Below are 20,084 nucleotides of genomic sequence, written 5' to 3' on the forward strand. Positions count from 1 at the left end.
CCCACTTGCAGCAAGACGGCGACTGTTACTGCAACTGAAAGTGCTCTATAAGCTGAAAACCAAATGAATAATTGAAGAGGAACCTATGCTGGGTTGCTGTTATAGTTTGGATATGCACACTGCTGATATGTAATACGCTGAAGGTGGGACTGAGGATTTTGGGAGCAGAAGCTGCCACTTCTCCAGACTGGTTTGCATCCTTTGGAGCTCCTGATGAACTCTGTCTGGCTGTTGTGCACTAAACTTCACGCCAAGAAACTGAAGTAATGAGCATAAGGTAGAAAAGACAAGCCAGCCTTGTTTCCCAGAAGACATTTTGCAGGAGTAGTTTGCTATCAACTGATTCAGGATCAACTTTTTCCCTACAAAGAGGATACTCTGGGTTTCAAAGTGGTCTTCTTCTAGCAGAAGTGAAGGGAACGACCAACAGGCAATGCAAAGTGCATCCCACATCTTGCTGGGTGGAGCAATACCATCCTTATGCCCCAGGAAATGAAAGAACTCACTGTCCCCCACATACTGTTCCCTTGAAAAGTCTCAGTTTGTTAAGAAAAAGAGACAGGAGACAGATACAAATTCTTGCTGTCGAGAAAAAAAGGCTGGACTCAATTCATCCTTCACAATCAGATTAGATGAGAACACAATTAGTGTCGTTCTGACAGCAGACAACAGCACTGCAGCTCAACTCCAGCTATGCACTGCTGATTAGCGTGCAGTTCATTTGCATTTGGAGATGAGGAAGAACATGACACACACAAGCATCAGGCCCTCATTCTACCAGGTATCGTGAAGAAAGATGAGAAGATGCACAGAGCCAAAGAAACACCTTGTGATTTGCATCACAGCAGAGCTTTTCTGAGCTATATGGTCTGGTCAGTTCCAGGAGAACTATGATGAAATTACTTGAAACTGCCCTGTGCGAGCACTGCTGAAGAAAGGTTGCTATCAGTCAAGAAGAAGCTGATGGACAAGATTACTGAATGTGAAAGGAAAGAATCAGACCTGGTGGAAGGGATTAAGAATGAAGTGGAGCTGTTGGAGTAGGTCTGGAGGAGAGCCATGAAGATGCTCAGAGGGCTGGAGGAACTCTGCTAAGAAGGCAGGCTGAGGGACATGAGGGTTTGCAGACTGGAGAAGATTGTCTAATCTTTAAGGTTCCTTCCAACCCGATTTTATGATCTCTGTGGTCCCCTCCAACCCAAACCATTCCAGCATTCTATAGTCCTTAAGGTCCCTTCCAACTCAAACCATTCTATCATTCTATGATGATTAAGGTCCCTTCCAACTCAACCCATGACAGCAACACAACTGCAACATTCCCTCCACAAGCACCAGGAAATGAAATGTACTCAAATCTTAGTAAGAGAGGACACTGAACAAAGAGAATTTAAGTGCAGTTAGTTTATAACAAGTACCTGTGATAAGCACATTTTTGAAATGGATCCTGGTTGGAGATAACACAGAGGGTTGTGAGGCACTGGAACAGGTTGCCCAAGGAGGTTGTAGATGCCCCCATCCCTGGAGGCATTCAAAACCAGGCTGGATGTGGCTCTGGGCAGCCTGGTCTGGTGGTTGGTGACCCTGCACATAGCAGGGGGGTTGAAACAAGATGATCATTACGGGTCTTTTCAACCCAGGCCATTCTATGATTTTATAATGGTCAGTTTGAAGATGACATCCTATAGGAAAGGAGTAGCAAGGCAGACATAACATAGAGCAATGGTACAGGAAAATAAGGCCTCCCAAAAGAGTTCCATAAGCTGCTCACCCGGTAGGAACAAAGGGAAATAAATGGGTACCTTGCACCCTCAGCCACCAAACCAGAGCCACTGCACGGCACAGAATTCAACACGCTGACATTCACAGTCGCAGGAGAAACCAAAGTCACATCCAGAAGCCTTGAAGGCAGCAGTGTTCATTTACATGGGCACACACCTGCCTCTGAGCTGAGCCACGAGATATGTTTGCACTGCCACGGCTTCCATCAGGAGAAGTTTGTTACCATGGAGATTGTACATACTGGTGGAACGGAGTATTTAACGCACGAATAATAATCCAACTTCTCAAACAAGCGAGAAATTTCAAGTGCATTTGGAGTGAAACAGCAGAAGGAGAAAACACAATCGTTTCTTTTTCCAGTTGGGCTCAGTGCAGTTGATCACCTCTCTTTGAGAGAATTTAAGAAGCTGTAAAACCACAGAATGGAGAGCCTGGCTCCCACCATGTGCTACACCTGACACCACGTCTAAGATTTAACCACAGGTCAGATGGGCATTTAACAAGAATATATCAGCTCTCCTGAGAGCAGGACGCTCCTCACACGTCCCTACCGTTGCATTACTTCACTTTTGGCTTCCCAAAGGCATAATTGCTCTAAGAATATTCCTTCCCCACAAGTGAAGCTTTCTGCAGGCCTTACCAACGTATTTTTTTCCACTCCAAGAAACCTACACAGTCATTTAGAAACTGCCACCTCGGTAACAGCAGCACAAAACCCAAAATATACAACATCTCCCCGAGCTGAAAAGCCCCTGGGATGCGACATGTTTGTAGTCAACACAGACAGATGCAGAGGAGGTCAGCAGCTGAGCTCCTGCAAGAGCTTTCATTTGTGAGAAATCCAGAAATAGCTCAAGCTTTTGATTCTGAATGAGATGAAGAGCTTCGCAGGGGGAGGGAGAAAGTGTCAAAGCAAATCTTTTTTGTTCTGGTCAACTCAGAGCTATGCTGGGTTGAATTTGAAGATGCTTTGGCACTGGACTGTTACCAGTTCTGGAAATGGAATCTTCTTCTTTCCCCTCTACCAGAAATGAGAGTGATCACAGAATCACAGAATTGTAGGGGTTGGAAGGGACCTCCAGAGATCATCGAGTCCAACCCCCTGCCAAAGCAGGATCCCTACAGCAGGTCACACAGGTCGGCATCCAGGCAGGTCTTGAACATCTCCAGAGGAGGAGACTCCACCACCTCCCTGGGCAGCCTGTGATGAGAACTGCTTTAACAGACACTTCACACTGGGATGTCTTGCACAAAAATCCCAAAGTCCTCTTCCAACACTACAGTAGCAGACGCCAAGAGCACATGGATATACCCCACAGTGTGCTTCTTGCTCACCAAGCTCACATCTGCATGGGTTGGGTTTTGTTGTTAATTGTTTTTGAAGAGTGTTGTAAATAATCAAGCCTTCATCTTCAGAACCGAGGCAGCATTCACAGCCATTCACAGCAACAGGCAGAGCGAGCTGTGCTTGAATTGTAAACTGAAGCACTGAAGTGGATGGGGATCAGAACCAGGGGCAGGAACCAGATGGTCTTTGAGGTCCCTTCCAACTCAAGCCAACTTAATGATTCTATGACCTCACGTGGCACCATCGGGTGGCTTCAAGCTGAATTTCCTACCTCCTGTTAACAGCCCAATGTGAAGTAACAAGCAATGCCCCTCCAGACCCACGTGCTTGTTTCGGGACACATCACACCGTGGCACCTGTGGATTTCTGTTCCTTCTTTACTAGAAATGCATGTTTTTCAAGAACGAGTTCAGTTTCGCTCTTCCTTTTCAGCAGGCAACGCACAGCGACTCACGAGCAAGTGGAAAAATCTATGGAATGAGCAACACCCATGGGGCTGTCCACCTAATATCAACACAACTCACTTTACATAGGTATGTCCATTAACTCAACACCATCGTTCACGGGCCTGCTGATTCAGCACCCACATCACGTAAGGGCACACCTGAAATCTCAAAGCTGAAGTTCATAGAATGGCCTTGGGTTGAAAAGGACCATCATGATCATCTAGTTTCATTCATTCATCTAGGCTTTGAATGCCTCCAGGGATGGCACTGGAACATTCTGAAGTCTTTACAACTCTAAAGAAAAAAGCTATCTCAGGAAAACACGCTCTTCAAGAGCAGCTCAGGTGAGACTTTCCATACACACACAGTATTTGGGTTTTGATGCCAAACAAATGACCTGAGGGATAGAGCAGGAAGCTTTGTGCACCCACACCTGAGCTGGTAGAGTTATGACAACTGCAGTTTCCAACACAGAGCAAATGCTGTTTGCTCTCAGACCAAAGCAGAAGAAAGGGATTTAGGAACAAACACCTCTCAGTCCTTGACTACACACAGCAACCAAAGCTTGCAGATGCTGTTTTCTTTCTTCCCAGGTCATCTATAATTAAAAAAGGTGAAAACAAAGTAAAATGCAACGTATCAGGAAATGAGTTCAGCTGTGCTTAAAGGAAAGGTGTAGCAGCTTCAGTTTAGTACACAAATACCTACAGCAACCCAATACACCACTGTCACCTCTATTAAACCATTTTTCTTGTTTTCTTAACATACAATGGAGCACTGTAGTGCTTCCTCTACAGATTCATAGGTAGATCCAAGGCCCCAACGTATACAGATGAGACGCACAGTGGTTTTGCCCTACTTTTACTTTCTTCAGTCTACGTAGTCACTTGTGTTTAGGGCTTTGTTCATAAAGATGCATCCCTCTCAGCTTTCAGGGTGGATATGAGGAAAAACTGCTTCTCTGAAAGAGTGGTGAGGCAATGGAACAGGCTGCCCTGGGAGGTGGTGGAGCTGTCATCCCTGGAGGTGAAGGCACAGATGGACACAGTCTGTGGGCATGGTGGGAGTGGGATGGCGTTAGACTCAGTTATCTTAGGTCTTTCCCCACCTTAATGATTCCATGATTCTTCATCTGGTCTCTAAGCTGAGGCTAAGTCAGGTCAGCTTCTAACAAACACCAACAGAGATATGTTCCAAGGTTAAGCATGGGCTCCAGTCATGCCATTTCCCAACCACCGAGTCACTAAGCACAACCATTGCACAGCTTCATTGGACAGTGGCCAAACCACCTGCAAAGAGTACACACTTGTTTATCATCCTTGAAAATTTAGGAAATCAGCTTGGTGTTCCAGACAGCCCTGCAGCAATCCTTCTTGCATCCAATTCTTGGTACAAAAACCGATGGTAGGAACTCAAATCCTCACCTCTTAACGAGCGTTTGTAAAAATCCAGAGCTCTTTGAAGGGTTTTTTGGCCTTTCCCAAAGGATTAACTGTACAGGATATTCCTGGCGTTTAAGGTCTCAAGATGCATTGTGTTCAAGAGGAAGACATGAAAAAGCCACGCTTGGAGCTTAACAATGATCCCCACACCAGCTTCCTTATGCAGCAGCAAGGCAAGCTTTCGGGGACAGCAGAGAGGCTGCCAAGGAAGAATCCAACAAAGCATTTGGGCCTTTGTTCAGGGCTGTGAATGCAGCAGCTCATCAGCTACCAATAAAAACCTCATGGGTGCCCAGAACAGGGGGTGCCCTGGTGCTGGGACAGCCTTCACGCTGCACTGAGTTATGTGAAATACCTTTTTTTATGCCTTACAGAGTGGGTCTTGGGCTTGGCAGCTTCAGGAGCAAAAGCACAGCGTCCAGGCTGTTCCTTAGCAAGTAGAATTCCCATCTCAGCATCTCACAGGGCTACAGTAAAGCTGCTTTGGCACCACCACAATCTCAGAAAGGGAAAAAGGCGTTGCTGTTGTTTTTAATAAACAGAAGTGCAACCAGTAGAACAGCAGCGGGCGTTGCTAAAAGCACAGGAACACGCAGTCCTCAGTGCTTTCAGCAGGCAGTTTCCTCTGAAACAACCTCCCTGAGCCTGGGGGAAAGCGTGAGCTTTCTCCAGAGGCATTTGGGAGGTGCTCTCCACTCTGATCATCTAAGAGCACTTGGGGGTAAGTAGTCCCCGTGTCTCTCATCCTAAAGCACAAAGTCCATTTCGGGATGGGCAAACACAAACTCACCCTGTCCTGGTTCCCCAGGTCAGGAGCACATTATCCAGCCCCCTTGTTTCCGAGCCAAGAGCCTGTCCTAGTCCATCTGCCCAGGCTTAATTATCTCCTTCTCTCCCAGTTCCCTAACGAGAGGCACATCAGTTAACCAGAGACAGAGCCTGGGGGGGTTATACAAATGAACCATCCCAATTTATGTCTGTGCATTCCCGATTGCCAGGGGACAAACACTTGCCTCGAGCCATTCCCTGCAGGAGCAGCAATACCTGAAGTTTGTCACGTGGCTGATAAAAGCAGTTCCTTTCAAAATGAACTCTGTAATCGAGTTTTGCAAGCATCATCATAATACAAGCCATTCTATCAATACAAACACTATCGTTGGCCCGCTGCAATTCTGAGCTCTTAGACCATTCCTGAGCTTCGGAGAGCAAAGGCAAAGCTTTCTTATAATTAGTTAAATTCAGCTGGAACAGAAGATTCCTTGACATCATCTGTTTGGGTCATCATTATAGGAGGGACAAAGGAACACCACTGCACTAAAAACTAATTAACACAGTTCAGTCGTTAGCGGCGCGGCTGCCTGAAAAGTGGGATTTTGTCACCGAGTTTGAAGTGTCTCCTCCTTCAATGAAGAGCTGAAAAAAACCCCAAAGCTGGCAATGCCACAGAACAAAAAGCCCAGCACTGACCTCTACCAGATGCTCTGAATTACAGGTGACCTCCAGCAGACCCAGCGACACTTTCAAAGCCACACATTTATCGCTGCCTCCTTTCATAAATCAGAATTAAGAAAACCTGACGCACCTGAAGCCGGTTTTGATGACAATATTCCTCATCCACACACACAAAAAAACCTCAACCCTAACGACCCAACGTGCTGCTGCAAACAAACAGAACCCAGAAACAACCGATGAAGTTAAAATACAGAACAGCTTGGGACTGCAGAACCAGCACATCGCTCTCAGCAGGACTGAAACTTCCCACTGTGCTGTCAGCACAAGTATTATTCTTCCCCCCTCCTTTACTCCTCTCTTGACTATTTTAGCAGAGATGTGGGGCTTGAAAGAACAGCCGTGGGAATGCTTTCTGCTTGAGGCGCCCCAGGCGTGAGCTGCTCCCCTCCAAACTGGCACACACCTCCAGGAGCACTGCAATGTGGTCGTGGATGCAGGTGGATGATAAACCATCAGGTTTCTCCTCCCAGGGAAGCGTCACTGGCAACCCAGACAGGATTCAAGGCAGTAATCCGTGAGGTGAAAAGCTCCAGATCCTATTACTGTGCTCTTCCCTTCCTCTGCTTCATATGTTGTCAGTGAGCAACTCTGCAAGCAAGTCTCGGCGGTGCTCTGCAGGATTCAGAACAGAAAAGGGGTGGAGAATCTCATCCTTCACCTTCAAGAGATGTACAAGGAGTCGTAGGGCACAGCCCCAAAAAAATCCCAGAAACTGTAAGGCAGGAGCTGGATGCAAAGCCTCACACTTGTGGCTCATCTGCTAAATTTAGCCCCATCTGGCAATGACCTAAAAACGGCTGATGTGGGTTTCTGTGACTCATGTGACAGCCTGGTCAGCTCCATTCAGGTCTGGTGAGAAGGACGTGCGTGTTGCAGAGCCTCTGTAGCTCCTGGGTGACTTCAGAAGGGAATGGTGAGAAGCAGTTATCGATCCCAACCCAAATGCAGTGGCATGGATTGAGCCCTGCAGCTTCAGCTTCTGATCTGCTGATCCATTTTGCTGGAGAATTAGGGGACGTCTCCTCTTCCCTTTGGGAAGGAGTGTAAAAGCTGGCAATGGGCTCTCCTGGTGTGCAGCAGCAGATTCCCAGTTATTGGAAATAAAAGCCATGAGGGATTATGAAGCTTTCGTATCTCACAATGCTTCTTGTACCATCCAAGCCTGCAGAAAGCTGCTGAGAGTAAGCTGGCCTAACTAACATTAGGCTTCAGGTAGGAGCAAAGTAACTGTGGCTTTGAAAGCCACTAAAAGGCAGGAAGGACAATTTAAGGGCTCACTAACCTGGATGCATTCAGAGGCTCTGAAAGAAAAAAAAACAGCAATAAAACCACAAAAAAAGCCTTAATGCAGCCTACAGAATCCAGTTACACCCCAGCCAGACTGCACAGGAAGCTCTTGCAAACAGGCAAAATGAAGTCCAAAAAAGGAAACGCCATCAAATGCAATACTCTTTAAGTAGAGGAGTTAAAACTTTTGGCTGTAACAGGAAAACAGACATCAGGGCAGACCTAAAGCAGCTCCTTATTGATCCCCACTTGCACAGCCAACTCCACAGCTAAAAGCAACAGGTAGAAAAAAGCATAGGAAGCACCAAGACCATACACACAGCATTCAAACAGAGGTGCAAGAAGTGCCTGGGCTCTCCCAAGGCACCTTTGCACAAGTCTGAAACTGCTCTCTGCACAACTAACCCCACAGAACGCGTTTCTGGGTATGACTAAGCAGGCGTAACACACAGAGCTTTGCTAAGCATGCAGTCTTTTCCCCCCCATGCATCATGGTGAAGCCATGAAAGATTCTTTTTACAACAAAAATCACCTCCTAAAGGTGAGCAAAGCTGAGGACCTGCACAAATGGACGTGTGCCTGCAGGGAACATGGAGGGAGCTCCCAGGTTTGCACTGGATTGTTCCAAATCCCAGCACGACAATCTGATCCTCTAGCTTCAACACACACCACAATTCCAATGCTCCTCTCCCAAGTCATACTCTAAATTTGTAAAAGTGAGTCCAGCAACAGAGGAAGGGGAGATGATTTAATTGTCCAGTTGGTCATTAAGCCTTGCAGGACTCAACGCTGCAGCGCATTAGCAAATTTTCTTAATTCTTTCAGAGCATATACATGTTTATGGCATGCCTTCACCAGCAAAACCGTGTCTTTCTAGTGGTGCAAAGGGCTCAACATTCTGAGCACCTTACTGCAAATCATCTCAAGTTTACAACAGAATCATCACGGAATGGCTTGGGTTGGAAGGGACCTCGAGGATCATGAAGCTCCAATCCCCCTGCTGCATGCAGGGCCACCAACCTCCACACTCAATACCAGCCCAGGCTGCCCAGGGCCCCATCCAACCTGGCCCTGAACACCTCCAGGGATGGATGGGGCATCCACAACCTTTCTGGCAGCCTGTACATAATACACATATATATTTTTTCCCCATTTGGCAAGATGCAAATCTCATGACCCTGGGGAAACTGAATTGCTAATTAAAATGGGGCTTATGTGCCCCCGTGTTCAGTGACTTGCTGAAGCCATGGGGGTATATTCCTTCAGGTTTGCACAACTAGAGCTGTGGGATTTCCCTTGTTCTGCTCACTGGCACTGTGATTGCCCAAGGAGGTTGCCCAAGGAGGCTGTGGATGCCCCATCCCTGAAAGCATTCAAAACCAGGCTGGATGTGGCTCTGAGCAGCCTGGTCTGGTGATTGGTGATCCTGCACACAGCAGGTGGGTTGAAACGAGATGATCACTGTGGTCCTTTTCAACCCAGGCCATTCCATGATTCTGTGATTGCATCTGTCTTCAGGTAAATTGACAGCGAGTGGCTATTTGCAGGTGAACTCTCCTTCTTGGCCCAAACAATGTGTGTATAAACTTACCCTTACCTTCTGCTCAGATCAAACAAAAGAACACACAGCAGAAACAATGAAATAAAAAAATAAAATACGACCTAACATAACTTTATCACCAGCTACAAGCAAGCCAGAATCCGTTTTAATCCAACACGAGGCACACGAGCTCATTAGCGCCCACAATCCTAAAAAAGCAAGCAGCAGCTCTTAGCAGGACACTTCCCTGCACGGTTTCCATGGGACAGAGGAGGGTGAGCTGCCACCTCGGTGCATACCTTCCCTTTCAAGGAACACAGGCTCTGGTGCTGCGTTACAAGGATCTGATTTCGGACATCTCAACTCCTGCACCGCGCGTCACCGTTGCCGTGTTCTCCTTTTGGGATCTGAGCTTACCCCAATAACCACACACAGATTCCTCTGCTTGCTGGGAGGATCGAGTTACCCACGATGGCAGGCTGCTGGGCAAAGTGCTGATCGTTCTGCTTCCTTATTCCCACTGCTCCCCTCCTGGCAGATCTTAAAGGGAAAAAGGAGGAGGCGCGCTGGGCAGCGCCGAGGAGCAGCCAGCATCACCGTGCTGAGTCACATCTGTCAGACTGAACATTACCAAGAGAAGACTTTGGCTCCTGAAAGGGCTCTTTCTTTCTTCCACTTTACAGTCTTACAAATTAAAGGATTACAAAGCCATTCCCAAACTCAGCTCACGTCTTCTTCCCCCGTCCCCAGTGGTGGAGATGCTTTGAGAAGCGCCGCGCTGCCACATCTCCCCGCACACAGGACCCCTCTGTCACACGGAACATGACCTCAGCAGGAAAGCAGCCTGGTTATTGTGAGGTTTAAAGCTTGTGCTACATGATACCAACCCTTGGCATTCGCATTCTGCTGGGTTGGCTTTAAAGATTGGGGAGGGCAGGTCAGCAAGTTCGAATTAATGGCACTAGATGGGAGAAAAACAGTTTTCATTTGGCTTCAAGCAGCCAGGACACTCTAAAAGGGCTTTAACTTCCACCTGCTTTGAAGTCTTCCATTAACAAAGAAGTTTTGACTGAAAGCATCAGCCAGGAGATTCCTCTCCCTCTAGAAAACGAACATCCCTCAAAATAAAACAGTTTGGGATCAGCCAGGACACGAGGGCATGCTTTGGATGGCATCTACCATAACTCCTATCACAAACTCCACATCAATTCCATGGTTCCATTCCACCACTGTTTAAAAGCATCAGCTTGCTCTCAGTGCAGATCTCCCAAGGTTAACTCTGAGTTTATAAAAAAAAAAAAAAACAACAAAAAACAAACCCAAACCCAACAAACTCTCCACAAACTGAAAGCCAAACCTGACTCTTTCCAAAACAAAATGGCTTGGAGCCAGGTCATTCAGCTGAATGAGCACGACTCAAAGGAGCAGCTTTGTTTGTCCCTAAAACTAAGATGAGTCTGAACTCTTAGATCACATCCACACCAGCCATTGAAAAATAAAACTACACCTCAGTAGCAATTTTCTAATAGCATTTAGATCCAGAAGGTTGAACTCTTTACAGAAGGTAAAGAACCATGAAGGTTGGAAAGACCTCTAAGGTCATCAGGTCCAGCCATCAATCCATCACCACCGTCCCCACTAAGCCATAATCCTAAACAGAATCATTGAGTCATGAATGCATTACACTCCTGGAGGCATCCAAGGCCAGGCTGGATGGGATCCTGGGCAGCCTGATCTGGTGGTTGGCAACCCTGCCCATAGCAGGGGGTTGGAACTAGATGATATTTTAAGGTCCTCTCCAATCCACACCATTCTGTGATTTCAGTTGGAAAGATCACTGACATCATCCAGTCCATCAACTCATGCAGTAGGCACCCATCAAACCACATCCCTCAGCACCATATCTACCCAGGGACACCTCAAAGAGCAACATTTGAGCTCCCATCAGCCCTGGTTTATGCTCTTATCAGGCACACAAACACACACAAAAAAGTGGGTGTCTCACTGGACATTGTCCTCAGCCCCCAATGCTTCACTTCACAGCTCCAGAGCACAACCAGCCCTGCCACCCTCGAGACGAATCAACATAACGCCAACAGCCAAGAGACACCGCAGCACCGAAGTTAATAATTTATCAATTGTTTCAACATTGCATGCATTAGTTTACCATGCTAGAGGTCAGTCGAGGACATGGGTAACTGCTTTACCAGTACACTTCTTTTTTTTTTTTTTTACTTCTTATATATATAAAGAACAACAGGCAGGTGAGAAAACCACACCTCCCATGAAGTTTCTGCCCACACTCCAAGAGTCTCCCATCAAGATTCCTTCCTCCTTCTTCCAGTGACTTGGAGCCATCGAGGTTAGAAAAGACTTCTAGGATCTTCCAGTCCAACCACCAACCCATGCCCACTAAATTATGTCCCAAAAAGAGTAACAGCATCATTAAGTTTGGAAAAGACCACTAAGACCATCTTACCCAACCATCAGACCAACACCTATCCTTGATAACTGCAAAGTACCTAATCCTATCCTCAACCCCAATGGGTTTTAGCCCAAATCTGACTTCTCAGGCTGCAGAAGCCTCTCTTCAGTGCACCCAAACTTAAGGTCACCTTTCAGTGCCAAACCTTGCATGGGGGAGAACAGACACTATTCACCCTCTCTCAGTTCCATGCATTCATTATGGTTCCCACCACCTCCTCTCCAGCTCCAATCCAATATATCCTATCACAACATCATCATTAGAACAGGTCCACAGCTGTTACCTGAGCAGTTCCCTGGCAGCCAGGAAAGCAGCAGTGATTTGCACATCCATAATTCACATGCTGGTTCTGGGCCGCCCCCCCCCCCCAGCCTCCCCCATCACTGCTCAAGGCCAGGTGAAAAGCCCACTGGAATTTGGAAATAATGCAAGATTCATCTAACAATCAACTGTCAGCTTTTAACCTCCACCTTCCATTGGACGGATGACAAATGCCTCCAGGGTTGAGCCCCCTTAAGGAGCTCCAACTGTCATAAATGCAGACTTTGCCTAACAAAAACATTACAACATTCGTTTTTTTTTAAGGGAGCATCACCAAAAAAAATTTGCAGCCAGCTGCAGCCAAATGGCACAAGATGTTGCAGAACATTCCACCCAGGTTTTCTTATTTGTACAGTCTCAAGGAAAATGTTTCACGCTTTTCTTCTGGCCTTTAAGGAAAGAAGGGAACAATGAAACACAGTCATTTCTGGAAAAGGAGCATCTGACACTACGAGCCCGATCAAAAATGCTGTAGTAAAAACCCCTTCCTCACACTGACTCACCAATATCTGGAAGTCTACACCAGCTTCTGTGCTTTCCTGCATGGTCTGTGTGCAGGATGTACAGACATGTTCTGCCATTTGCCCTTTAAAAGGCATTAAAGACAACAGGATACCAACAATATTTCAGTTTGAGAACAATACAGATGTAGCCTCTACCTGATCTGAAACAGGCGACACCAAGAACATGAGCTATGGGTGTTTGGGCTTCGCTTTGAAGGCTGAATCAATTTGCTCTGGAGATGCAGCTCAATGATTTAAGGCCACAGGACAGCTCTTGGAAGCCGCAACGGTAACGAGAACAACAAAAAACCTCAGCCCTGAATCCAGGATCAGCCCCAATTTGCAGAGAATCGTTAGCGAAGACCCAAGAGGCAATGAAATCACCTTTTTCCAAGGACTGTAAATCCACCCTCCATCTCAGCCAGATCGTTATGGGAGGGACTGGAAGATGACAGGGACTGGAGACGACGAGATCACGTTTCCCCTATCGGTGGCCAAAAGGACTGAGCAGGAACAGGAGGGGAAAGAACCTGGCAGAACCTCAGCACAGATCTCCTCAGTGACAAATAAGTGGCTGCGTGCACTTCTCTAGAACAGCCAAACAGTCCTCAAACCACATCAGCATCAAGGAGCGATTTTAAGCATCCCAAGAAGACAGAGAAAGAGACAGGAATGACTGGTAAGAAAAAGAAAAAGCAGCGGTGAGAGGGTCATCATGGTTGTGGCAGCAGTAAAAGGGATTTGCTTGCATGGGATGCAGCAGGAGATCCAGCACTGGGGGGAAGAATGAGATCCAGCATTTTCTGGTGGAGGGCAGCGTGCCCACAGCACCGGGCACGCAGGTTGGCTGACCTACAAGAAAGCAGAGGGGGCAAAGTCGTGTGATGCTGTGGTCATGAGAGCTTTGTTTGGGTGAGGAGAAACAAAAGAGCAGCGCTGTGCGTTCGTTATTCCAGAAATACATGGACAAAACCCACAGGGAAATGGAGGGAGTGAAAGGAGAAGAGCTGAGCGCACACAATAAGACACACAATGAAGGCTGAACTCCTACATGCACACCCACGTCCATCAGTATTAGAACATGGCGTTCAGCAGACTTTGGCAAAATAAGGTCCAGGACTCTGGGACAGCCAAGAAGAAAACCCAGACGCCTCTCCCATCGTGTCACATCACCTCTGATTCAAGCAGACAGGAGAATGGACAGCTATGGGGATGGGAACCACCTCATAGAGCAGCCTGGCCCTTTAACCATGGGCACTGTCCTACCTTAACAACAACCTGTTATGTGTTTATCCTGGTTGTGACTCCGATTAAATCATGGTTTAAGAAGGGCACCGAGTACCAACAGGTGCTGAGAACACAACCAGCAATCACTGCACTCTGGGCTGGTTTCAGATGTACCCTCCCCTCCCTAATAAGCTTGCCGTTGCCCAATTCCTGCTGCTTTGAAAATTTACAACACAATTAAGGAGAAAAGTTTGTCGGGGCTCTTATTTTAAGCACTCTGGTTTTGCTTTTGCAGGAGCATTTGGGACAGAGGGACCCACAAAGGCGAGGAGAACTGTGTGTGTTTGGGGTGTTGGTTATGGGTCTGCTGCAGGCATAAGCTGTCATTACAGAGCTCCTGCCCCTACCAGAGCCTCCGTGGGCATAATTATACAGACCCTATGATCCACCCCACAAAGCAGGGGAGAAGGAATTCCCATTGCCACAGCAAACTTGGAGCACTGAAGGGTGAGCTGCAAGCGCTGTCGAGGCAGTGCAACCCTGCAGGCTTCTAGGTGAGCACAGAACAGGTAGGCACAGGGCAGGACAGCAAGGTGAAGAAGAAACTGATCCATGTTCTCCTAAAAACAAGAGGTTACAAAGAGTCTGGAAAGCACATCTTCTACTTACACAGAGATCAGGTGTGATATTGGGGCTGGGAAATGAAATCACACTGATTTTCATCAGGGGGGCATCTTCTGGTTCATCCAAGGCACTGAGATTTGAACAGGGCTGTTACATCATGCACAGCCGTGCTACAAGTTGCTGCTGGTGCTGAGCAAACAGGAGGGCACTCAGAGCTTCCAGATCTTGCAGGGATCTAAGAGAAGTTGTGATGCCACTTAAAAACAATCACCTGCTACAGATCCAAGTCTGCCCAGAGCACAGTGTCCCCCCATAGAACACAGGGAAATATCAAGCGTGCCTCCTGAGGCACCATTTTGCAACACAAGGCATTAGTTTTGCTACAAAAAAAAGAGTTGATGCAGGATTTTAAACTGTTACTACAAAGAAACAGCCTCCAAGATTTGTTTAATCAGCATTCAGTCATCTGATGTTTAAGAACTGGGTACTACAAGCATGACGAGGGCTGCTCTGCAATCCAGAGCACCAAAATCACCCCAGAAATAGTTAAAATTACCCAAAGAGATACAAAGAGGTGCAAAGAGATACAACGACTTCATGGTGCTTTCTGGTTTTAAACAGGGCTCAAAAAGCACCGATCCCCTAAAAGTTGGCATTTGGGAACAAAGATTTTCGCCTCTCCTCTTATGAATACGTCGATGTAGAGCTCCAATAATGGAAGGCACAGTGCCTGCTCTGCTAACAGCAGCATGCTTCGTTTGTAAGGCATAACCTGTACCTGCATTTCAGTGGGGTTTTGGGTTCTGAAACAGAATCACGGCATCATCTCTGATGTCCATCTGTGACTCCTGTGATCTTGGTGCATTCTGAAGCACCACCACCATTACCCCCCATCCCCAGAGATCTCATTAAAGCAAAACCCCAGAAGTAGAGCAAAAAAAGGAAAAAAAAAAAAGGAAAGCAAAGCAGCGTTGCCATTTACATTCCCGTTTGTAAAAGTTTCCAGAACTCTCCTTAAAGGGGAAGAAAAAAAAAAAAACAAAAAGGAAAAAAAAACAACAGAAAACCAAGCTCTGAACCCTACCAAAACAAGACATTCCAGTGCACATGCTCTTCCCTTGGGGACAGGCCAAGAGAACAACGACACGTGACGGCCCTATTGCTCAACACAACCTGGAAGGGGTTCAAGTCGGGCGATAAGTGCGGCGTAAGCCCATAATGAGCAGCAAAAAGAATTCAGCCCAACGTAAACTGCCTCCTACCCTTCGCCTCTGGTCGATCCCAGTGAGGGGCAAACACTGAGGTTTTGAGATTACAAAAGGCTGGGCAGGTAAATGAGGAGCTTTGTGCTTCCATTCCCCTTCGAGCAGAGTCCGTGTATCAGCCTCCCCAACAGCGTGACGGCGCTCGGCCCCACAAACAGCACAGGGATGGGGAGATCTGAGCAAAGTTGGGCACCGTTTAGAATTCCTTCCACGCACACAACGGGGCAGCAGCACCCCCCCCTTTGCTAACATCACCCCCAAACGCTTAAAAACAGAGCTCAAATCCTATTGAGCAAAGAAGGAACATAAATGGCTGCGAATAAACTCCCATCCGAGGGGAAGCTGCAGCGAGCCCACCTCAAGGAACAATAAACCACGGCTCAGAATGGGGACAGCAGCCCCCAGTTGCCCCGTGGTGGGCTCAGGGACCCCCAGCTGTGCTCCCTGCTCCAGGTAAAGCTGTAGGGTCACCGCTCCCCATCAGCTGTCGGCTCGCTCCGCCCCGGCCCTGGTTTCCGGGTAGTAACAGAGCAGCCAATGAGTGGAGTTGTGAGCTCTGCCCGAGGCCTCCTGCCCGTGAAAAGGGATCTGAACGCAACGGCTCACCCTAAAACGGGGGGCACAGCAAGGCCTCAAAATCCTAAGGGGTATCTGGAGGGATGCAGAGCTTCAAAGGGATACAGCGTGCGGGATCCCGAGGGTGACAAAGCCACAGTGCATGGGGGTGGGGGGGGGGCAAGGGGGGGAACTGTGCCCCCCGCTCTGTGTCATCCCCAAAAAGCCTGAGAGGCAACAGCGGGGTCTGCAGCCTCCCCCTCCAATGGGAGAACGCGGCACAGATGCCACATCCTCGATGTTTGCAAGACCAAGAGAGAAACAATGAGTGACTCAGAGTTTCAGCACATCAGCATCATCATCATCAGCCAGGCGGTTATTAAACACGGGCACATTAACGCACACACAGCTCTGCTCCAACCCACCTCCCCCCCACAGCCCCCCCTCCACCCCACGGAGCAACCTCTCCCCGTTCCCTGCTCACAAAGAGGCAGCCACAAAAGGACACGGACGTGTTGGGATTGAGAATGGGAGGCATAAAAGGAGCCCACTCGGCTCCTGAACCTGTCAGAGTGTGGGGGGGGGGGGGGAAAGCAGCGGGGCTGTGCTGTAACACAGCCATCCTAAAGGTAAAGGCTGAAAATCCTAAATCTATGCCATCGTTCTATTAAAAATAAGAGGTTGAGAAGGGAAGCTGTAATTAAATGATAGCAAAAAGGGAGGGGGGGGGGGATGGGAGGGGGGAACCACCATGACAACAACACCCTGGAGCCTCAGGGAGGAGTGCATTCCTTCAGAGGAGTCCTCTCTCATTTGGTCACCACCAAAACCATCCAAAGAGCTCCAGGATCCCACACGACTCTGCTTCCACTCCAGCATAAACGAAGGGAAGGGATCTGGGGCCCAGCGAGCTGATCTCACCCTGCCAGGCAGGGCGAGTCAGACAGACAAACAAAAAGGGCCATGGGGAGGGAGGGAGGAGCGGTGAGCAGTCATCTGACACATCCAACTTCCTAAGTTTGTTGTCCCTTCCAACCCCACAAGAAGAGATCTCTGCTGTTGGAAGAACCCTTTTGGCTTCTTTTGTCGAAGGGGGGGAAGAAAGAGAGCAGAAAGCAGAAAGCGTTTTGTGGGGGGTGAGGGAAGCGTGGAGATCTGGGGGCTTTCTATCTCCCCCACTGACTTTAGGAATACACAGCATAGAAAAGCACTTTGGAAGAAGCTCTTCTTTGTCTCTTAAAACGGCTACGATAGGAACAAAACAGGAATAATTAAAAGAAAGGAACAGGGGGAGCTGAAAGGAGAGCAGCATCGGGCTCAGGTTGGGCCTCGAAGGAAGACACTTCCCCCACCATCAAACAGCTGGAATCGCCCCCCAACCCCCTCCTTCCACAGCGATTAAGCACCGATGGCAATTTGCATCGGGCAGAGAATGACATGTGTGTAACTTTAAACTCCCCCCCAGCACAACCTTCCCCCCCCCGGATAAAAATAGCTGCGATTCAACCATGATCGCGAGTCATTTCCTATCTGCTTTCAAAACAAGGCGAAAACACAGCGAGAGAGGCTTTGGGGAGAGCGAAGCACGCGCGGAACGTCAACAGAAGTTTCCCTTCGATAAGCCACAAACGGGAGCAGAGCTCCTCCCATCCCCTCCCCCCCCTCCTAAAAAAACCACTAAAAATAATATAAAATCCAAGCAAGTTTGTTTATCTCGCTGGAAACTCAATCAGACCTCCGTGGTACAGAGGGAGCAGCCCCAGAGGGGCTGGAAAACAGCTGGGGCCAGTGTTGGTTTTTGTGCCCCCCACTCCCCCCCCCCCCCCCCCCCCACCCCCTACGCTTTGAGGGATGAACTATAAAGAAAGGGATCACATAGGCAAACTCCCAACGATATTTGTCAACACGGGGAGAGAGAGGAAAGGATTCACCTTCTGAATAAAGGAGGAAAATAAAAAGAAAGGGGGGGGGTGGAGGGGGGGCAATATAAACATGGAACGGTTGGAGGAGAAATATAAACAGTTCTATCACGAAAGAAGGAAGGGGGGGGGAAATAAAGCCTTAACCCAATGTGGGATGTTACATAAACAGCACCTAGAGGTGCCTCCCCCCCTACACACACCCGAATAGAGGCGTTTAAGGGGCTCCCCCAAAATATACAGAAATAAATCAAACGAAAGCCTTTCAGCTGAAGGCTCTGAGGGAGGCGTGGGGTGAATAAGGATGGGTTTGAGGGATGTTTTCTGTTGGAGGGTTTTGGGGGGGGGTGTTAAGGTGGAAATGTGTCCCTATAGAAATATGGGAGGGGTCCAGGAGTGGGGGGGGGGGAAATAATGACAGATCCTGAAGGTGGGAAAACCCCCCTGCTAAAATAATGGCAAAGCTCGAAGCAGGGGGGGTTGAGAGGGGGTGAGGCCTTCTCTCTATAGGGGGGAAGCAGGGGGGGGGGGGAGGGAGGGTGAGCTCTGGCTCTATAATAAGGGGACGGAAGAGGTGGGGAAGGGAAGCCTAACCCTGCTTTAAGGGCAGGCCTCAGCCTGAGGCCTCACAAAGGGACGCTGCCACGGCTGAGGGGGGGGACAACACAGGGGTTTCTTTCCCCTCCTCCCCCCAACCCGGTGCTAGGCCCCAAACCCGCATCACGGGAGTAAAAAAAATAATAATAATAATAATAATTAAATAAAAATAATTAAAAAAAAGAAGTTAAAGGGAAGGATACAGCTTGACCACGTCGGTGTCCATCCGCCTCTTGCCCGGGCTGGGGGAGGACATGGTGGTCTCGGCCGCCCCCGGTGCTCCGGGCTGGCTGTCAGCTCCGTTGCCTCTATACCGTCACAGCTGAGGAGTGAATGGAGCTGGTGGGGGAGCCGCTGGGACCCCCCCCTCGGTCGTCGACTGTCGTCGTTGTTGTCGCCTCCTCTTCCTCTCTGTCTCCCTCTCTTTCTTTTTCTCTCTTCCCCCCCTCCACTCCGCCCTCTCCTGTGGTGACGGCGCGGCCGCCGCGCGCTCCCCCAGCGCCGCTCCGCTCCGCTCTGCCGGAGCCTCACTCTGGCCCTCTGACGTCACTGCGAGGTGACGTCACAGCCCCCGCCGCCGCGCTGCTATTGGTTGAGAGAGGCGGCGTTCGGCAAGCTCCGCCCTGCCGCGGGGGGTGATGGGAGTTGTAGTGTGTGCGCGTATGCGCGTATGCGCCTGTGCGCGTGTAAGGCTGGGCTCGTCGTGGGGTCTCGGGTTCGAGGCCCCGGTGGGGACGTTGAAGGAGGGACCCAAAATCACAGCGAAACGCCCCAACAAAGAACCTCACGGGATTGTGAATGAGTCAAAGCGTCACCGTTGTCACGCCGGGGTTTCTGGTGTGACAGAGCTGAAGCATCACCCCGTGCCTCAGTTTGCCTCAGTTCACCTAACCGGATGGGGCAGGTGGCACGGAGGTGACAGCAGGGCATGTGACAGTGATGTTAAGGGATGTTGAATGTACCTCCACGCCCCAGGGCGGACATCCTGCATTCCTGACCCTGACATCATCCCAAATTTACCCCAACTCTACCTCCTCTTGAGTAAATGCAGATGAGGAATCTCAACACGTTGCTGCAAAGAAGGAATCTCACCCCAAAGTTTGGGGTTTGAGTCTGTTTTCCTTGATCCTTGCCCCCAAAGGGCATCTCCATCCCAGAGCCCACATCCTGAGTGAGCCACGCAGGGCAGAATTTGGGGTGGAATGGTGGGAAGGGGTTTCCATGTGAGCTGAGA

General features: G+C 48.8%; 1 protein-coding gene across 1 annotated transcript in view; it reads right to left on the minus strand.

Annotated features, from left to right (window-relative positions):
- UBE2H (ubiquitin conjugating enzyme E2 H) overlaps positions 1-19,342 on the minus strand; it is a 44,022-nt gene extending 24,680 nt beyond the window's left edge. Inside the window, exon 1 of the mRNA XM_042872697.1 lies at positions 19,054-19,342. Within this exon, the coding sequence (XP_042728631.1) occupies positions 19,054-19,106 (53 nt within the window). The 5' untranslated portion in view covers positions 19,107-19,342. The remainder of the gene's footprint in view (positions 1-19,053) is intronic.
- Positions 19,343-20,084: the final 742 nt, after the last annotated feature.

The sequence above is a fragment of the Lagopus leucura genome, unplaced genomic scaffold, assembly GCF_019238085.1.
Source record: "Lagopus leucura isolate 7727_CA_CO unplaced genomic scaffold, USGS_WTPT01 Super-Scaffold_100008, whole genome shotgun sequence".
Lineage (NCBI taxonomy): Eukaryota > Metazoa > Chordata > Aves > Galliformes > Phasianidae > Lagopus > Lagopus leucura.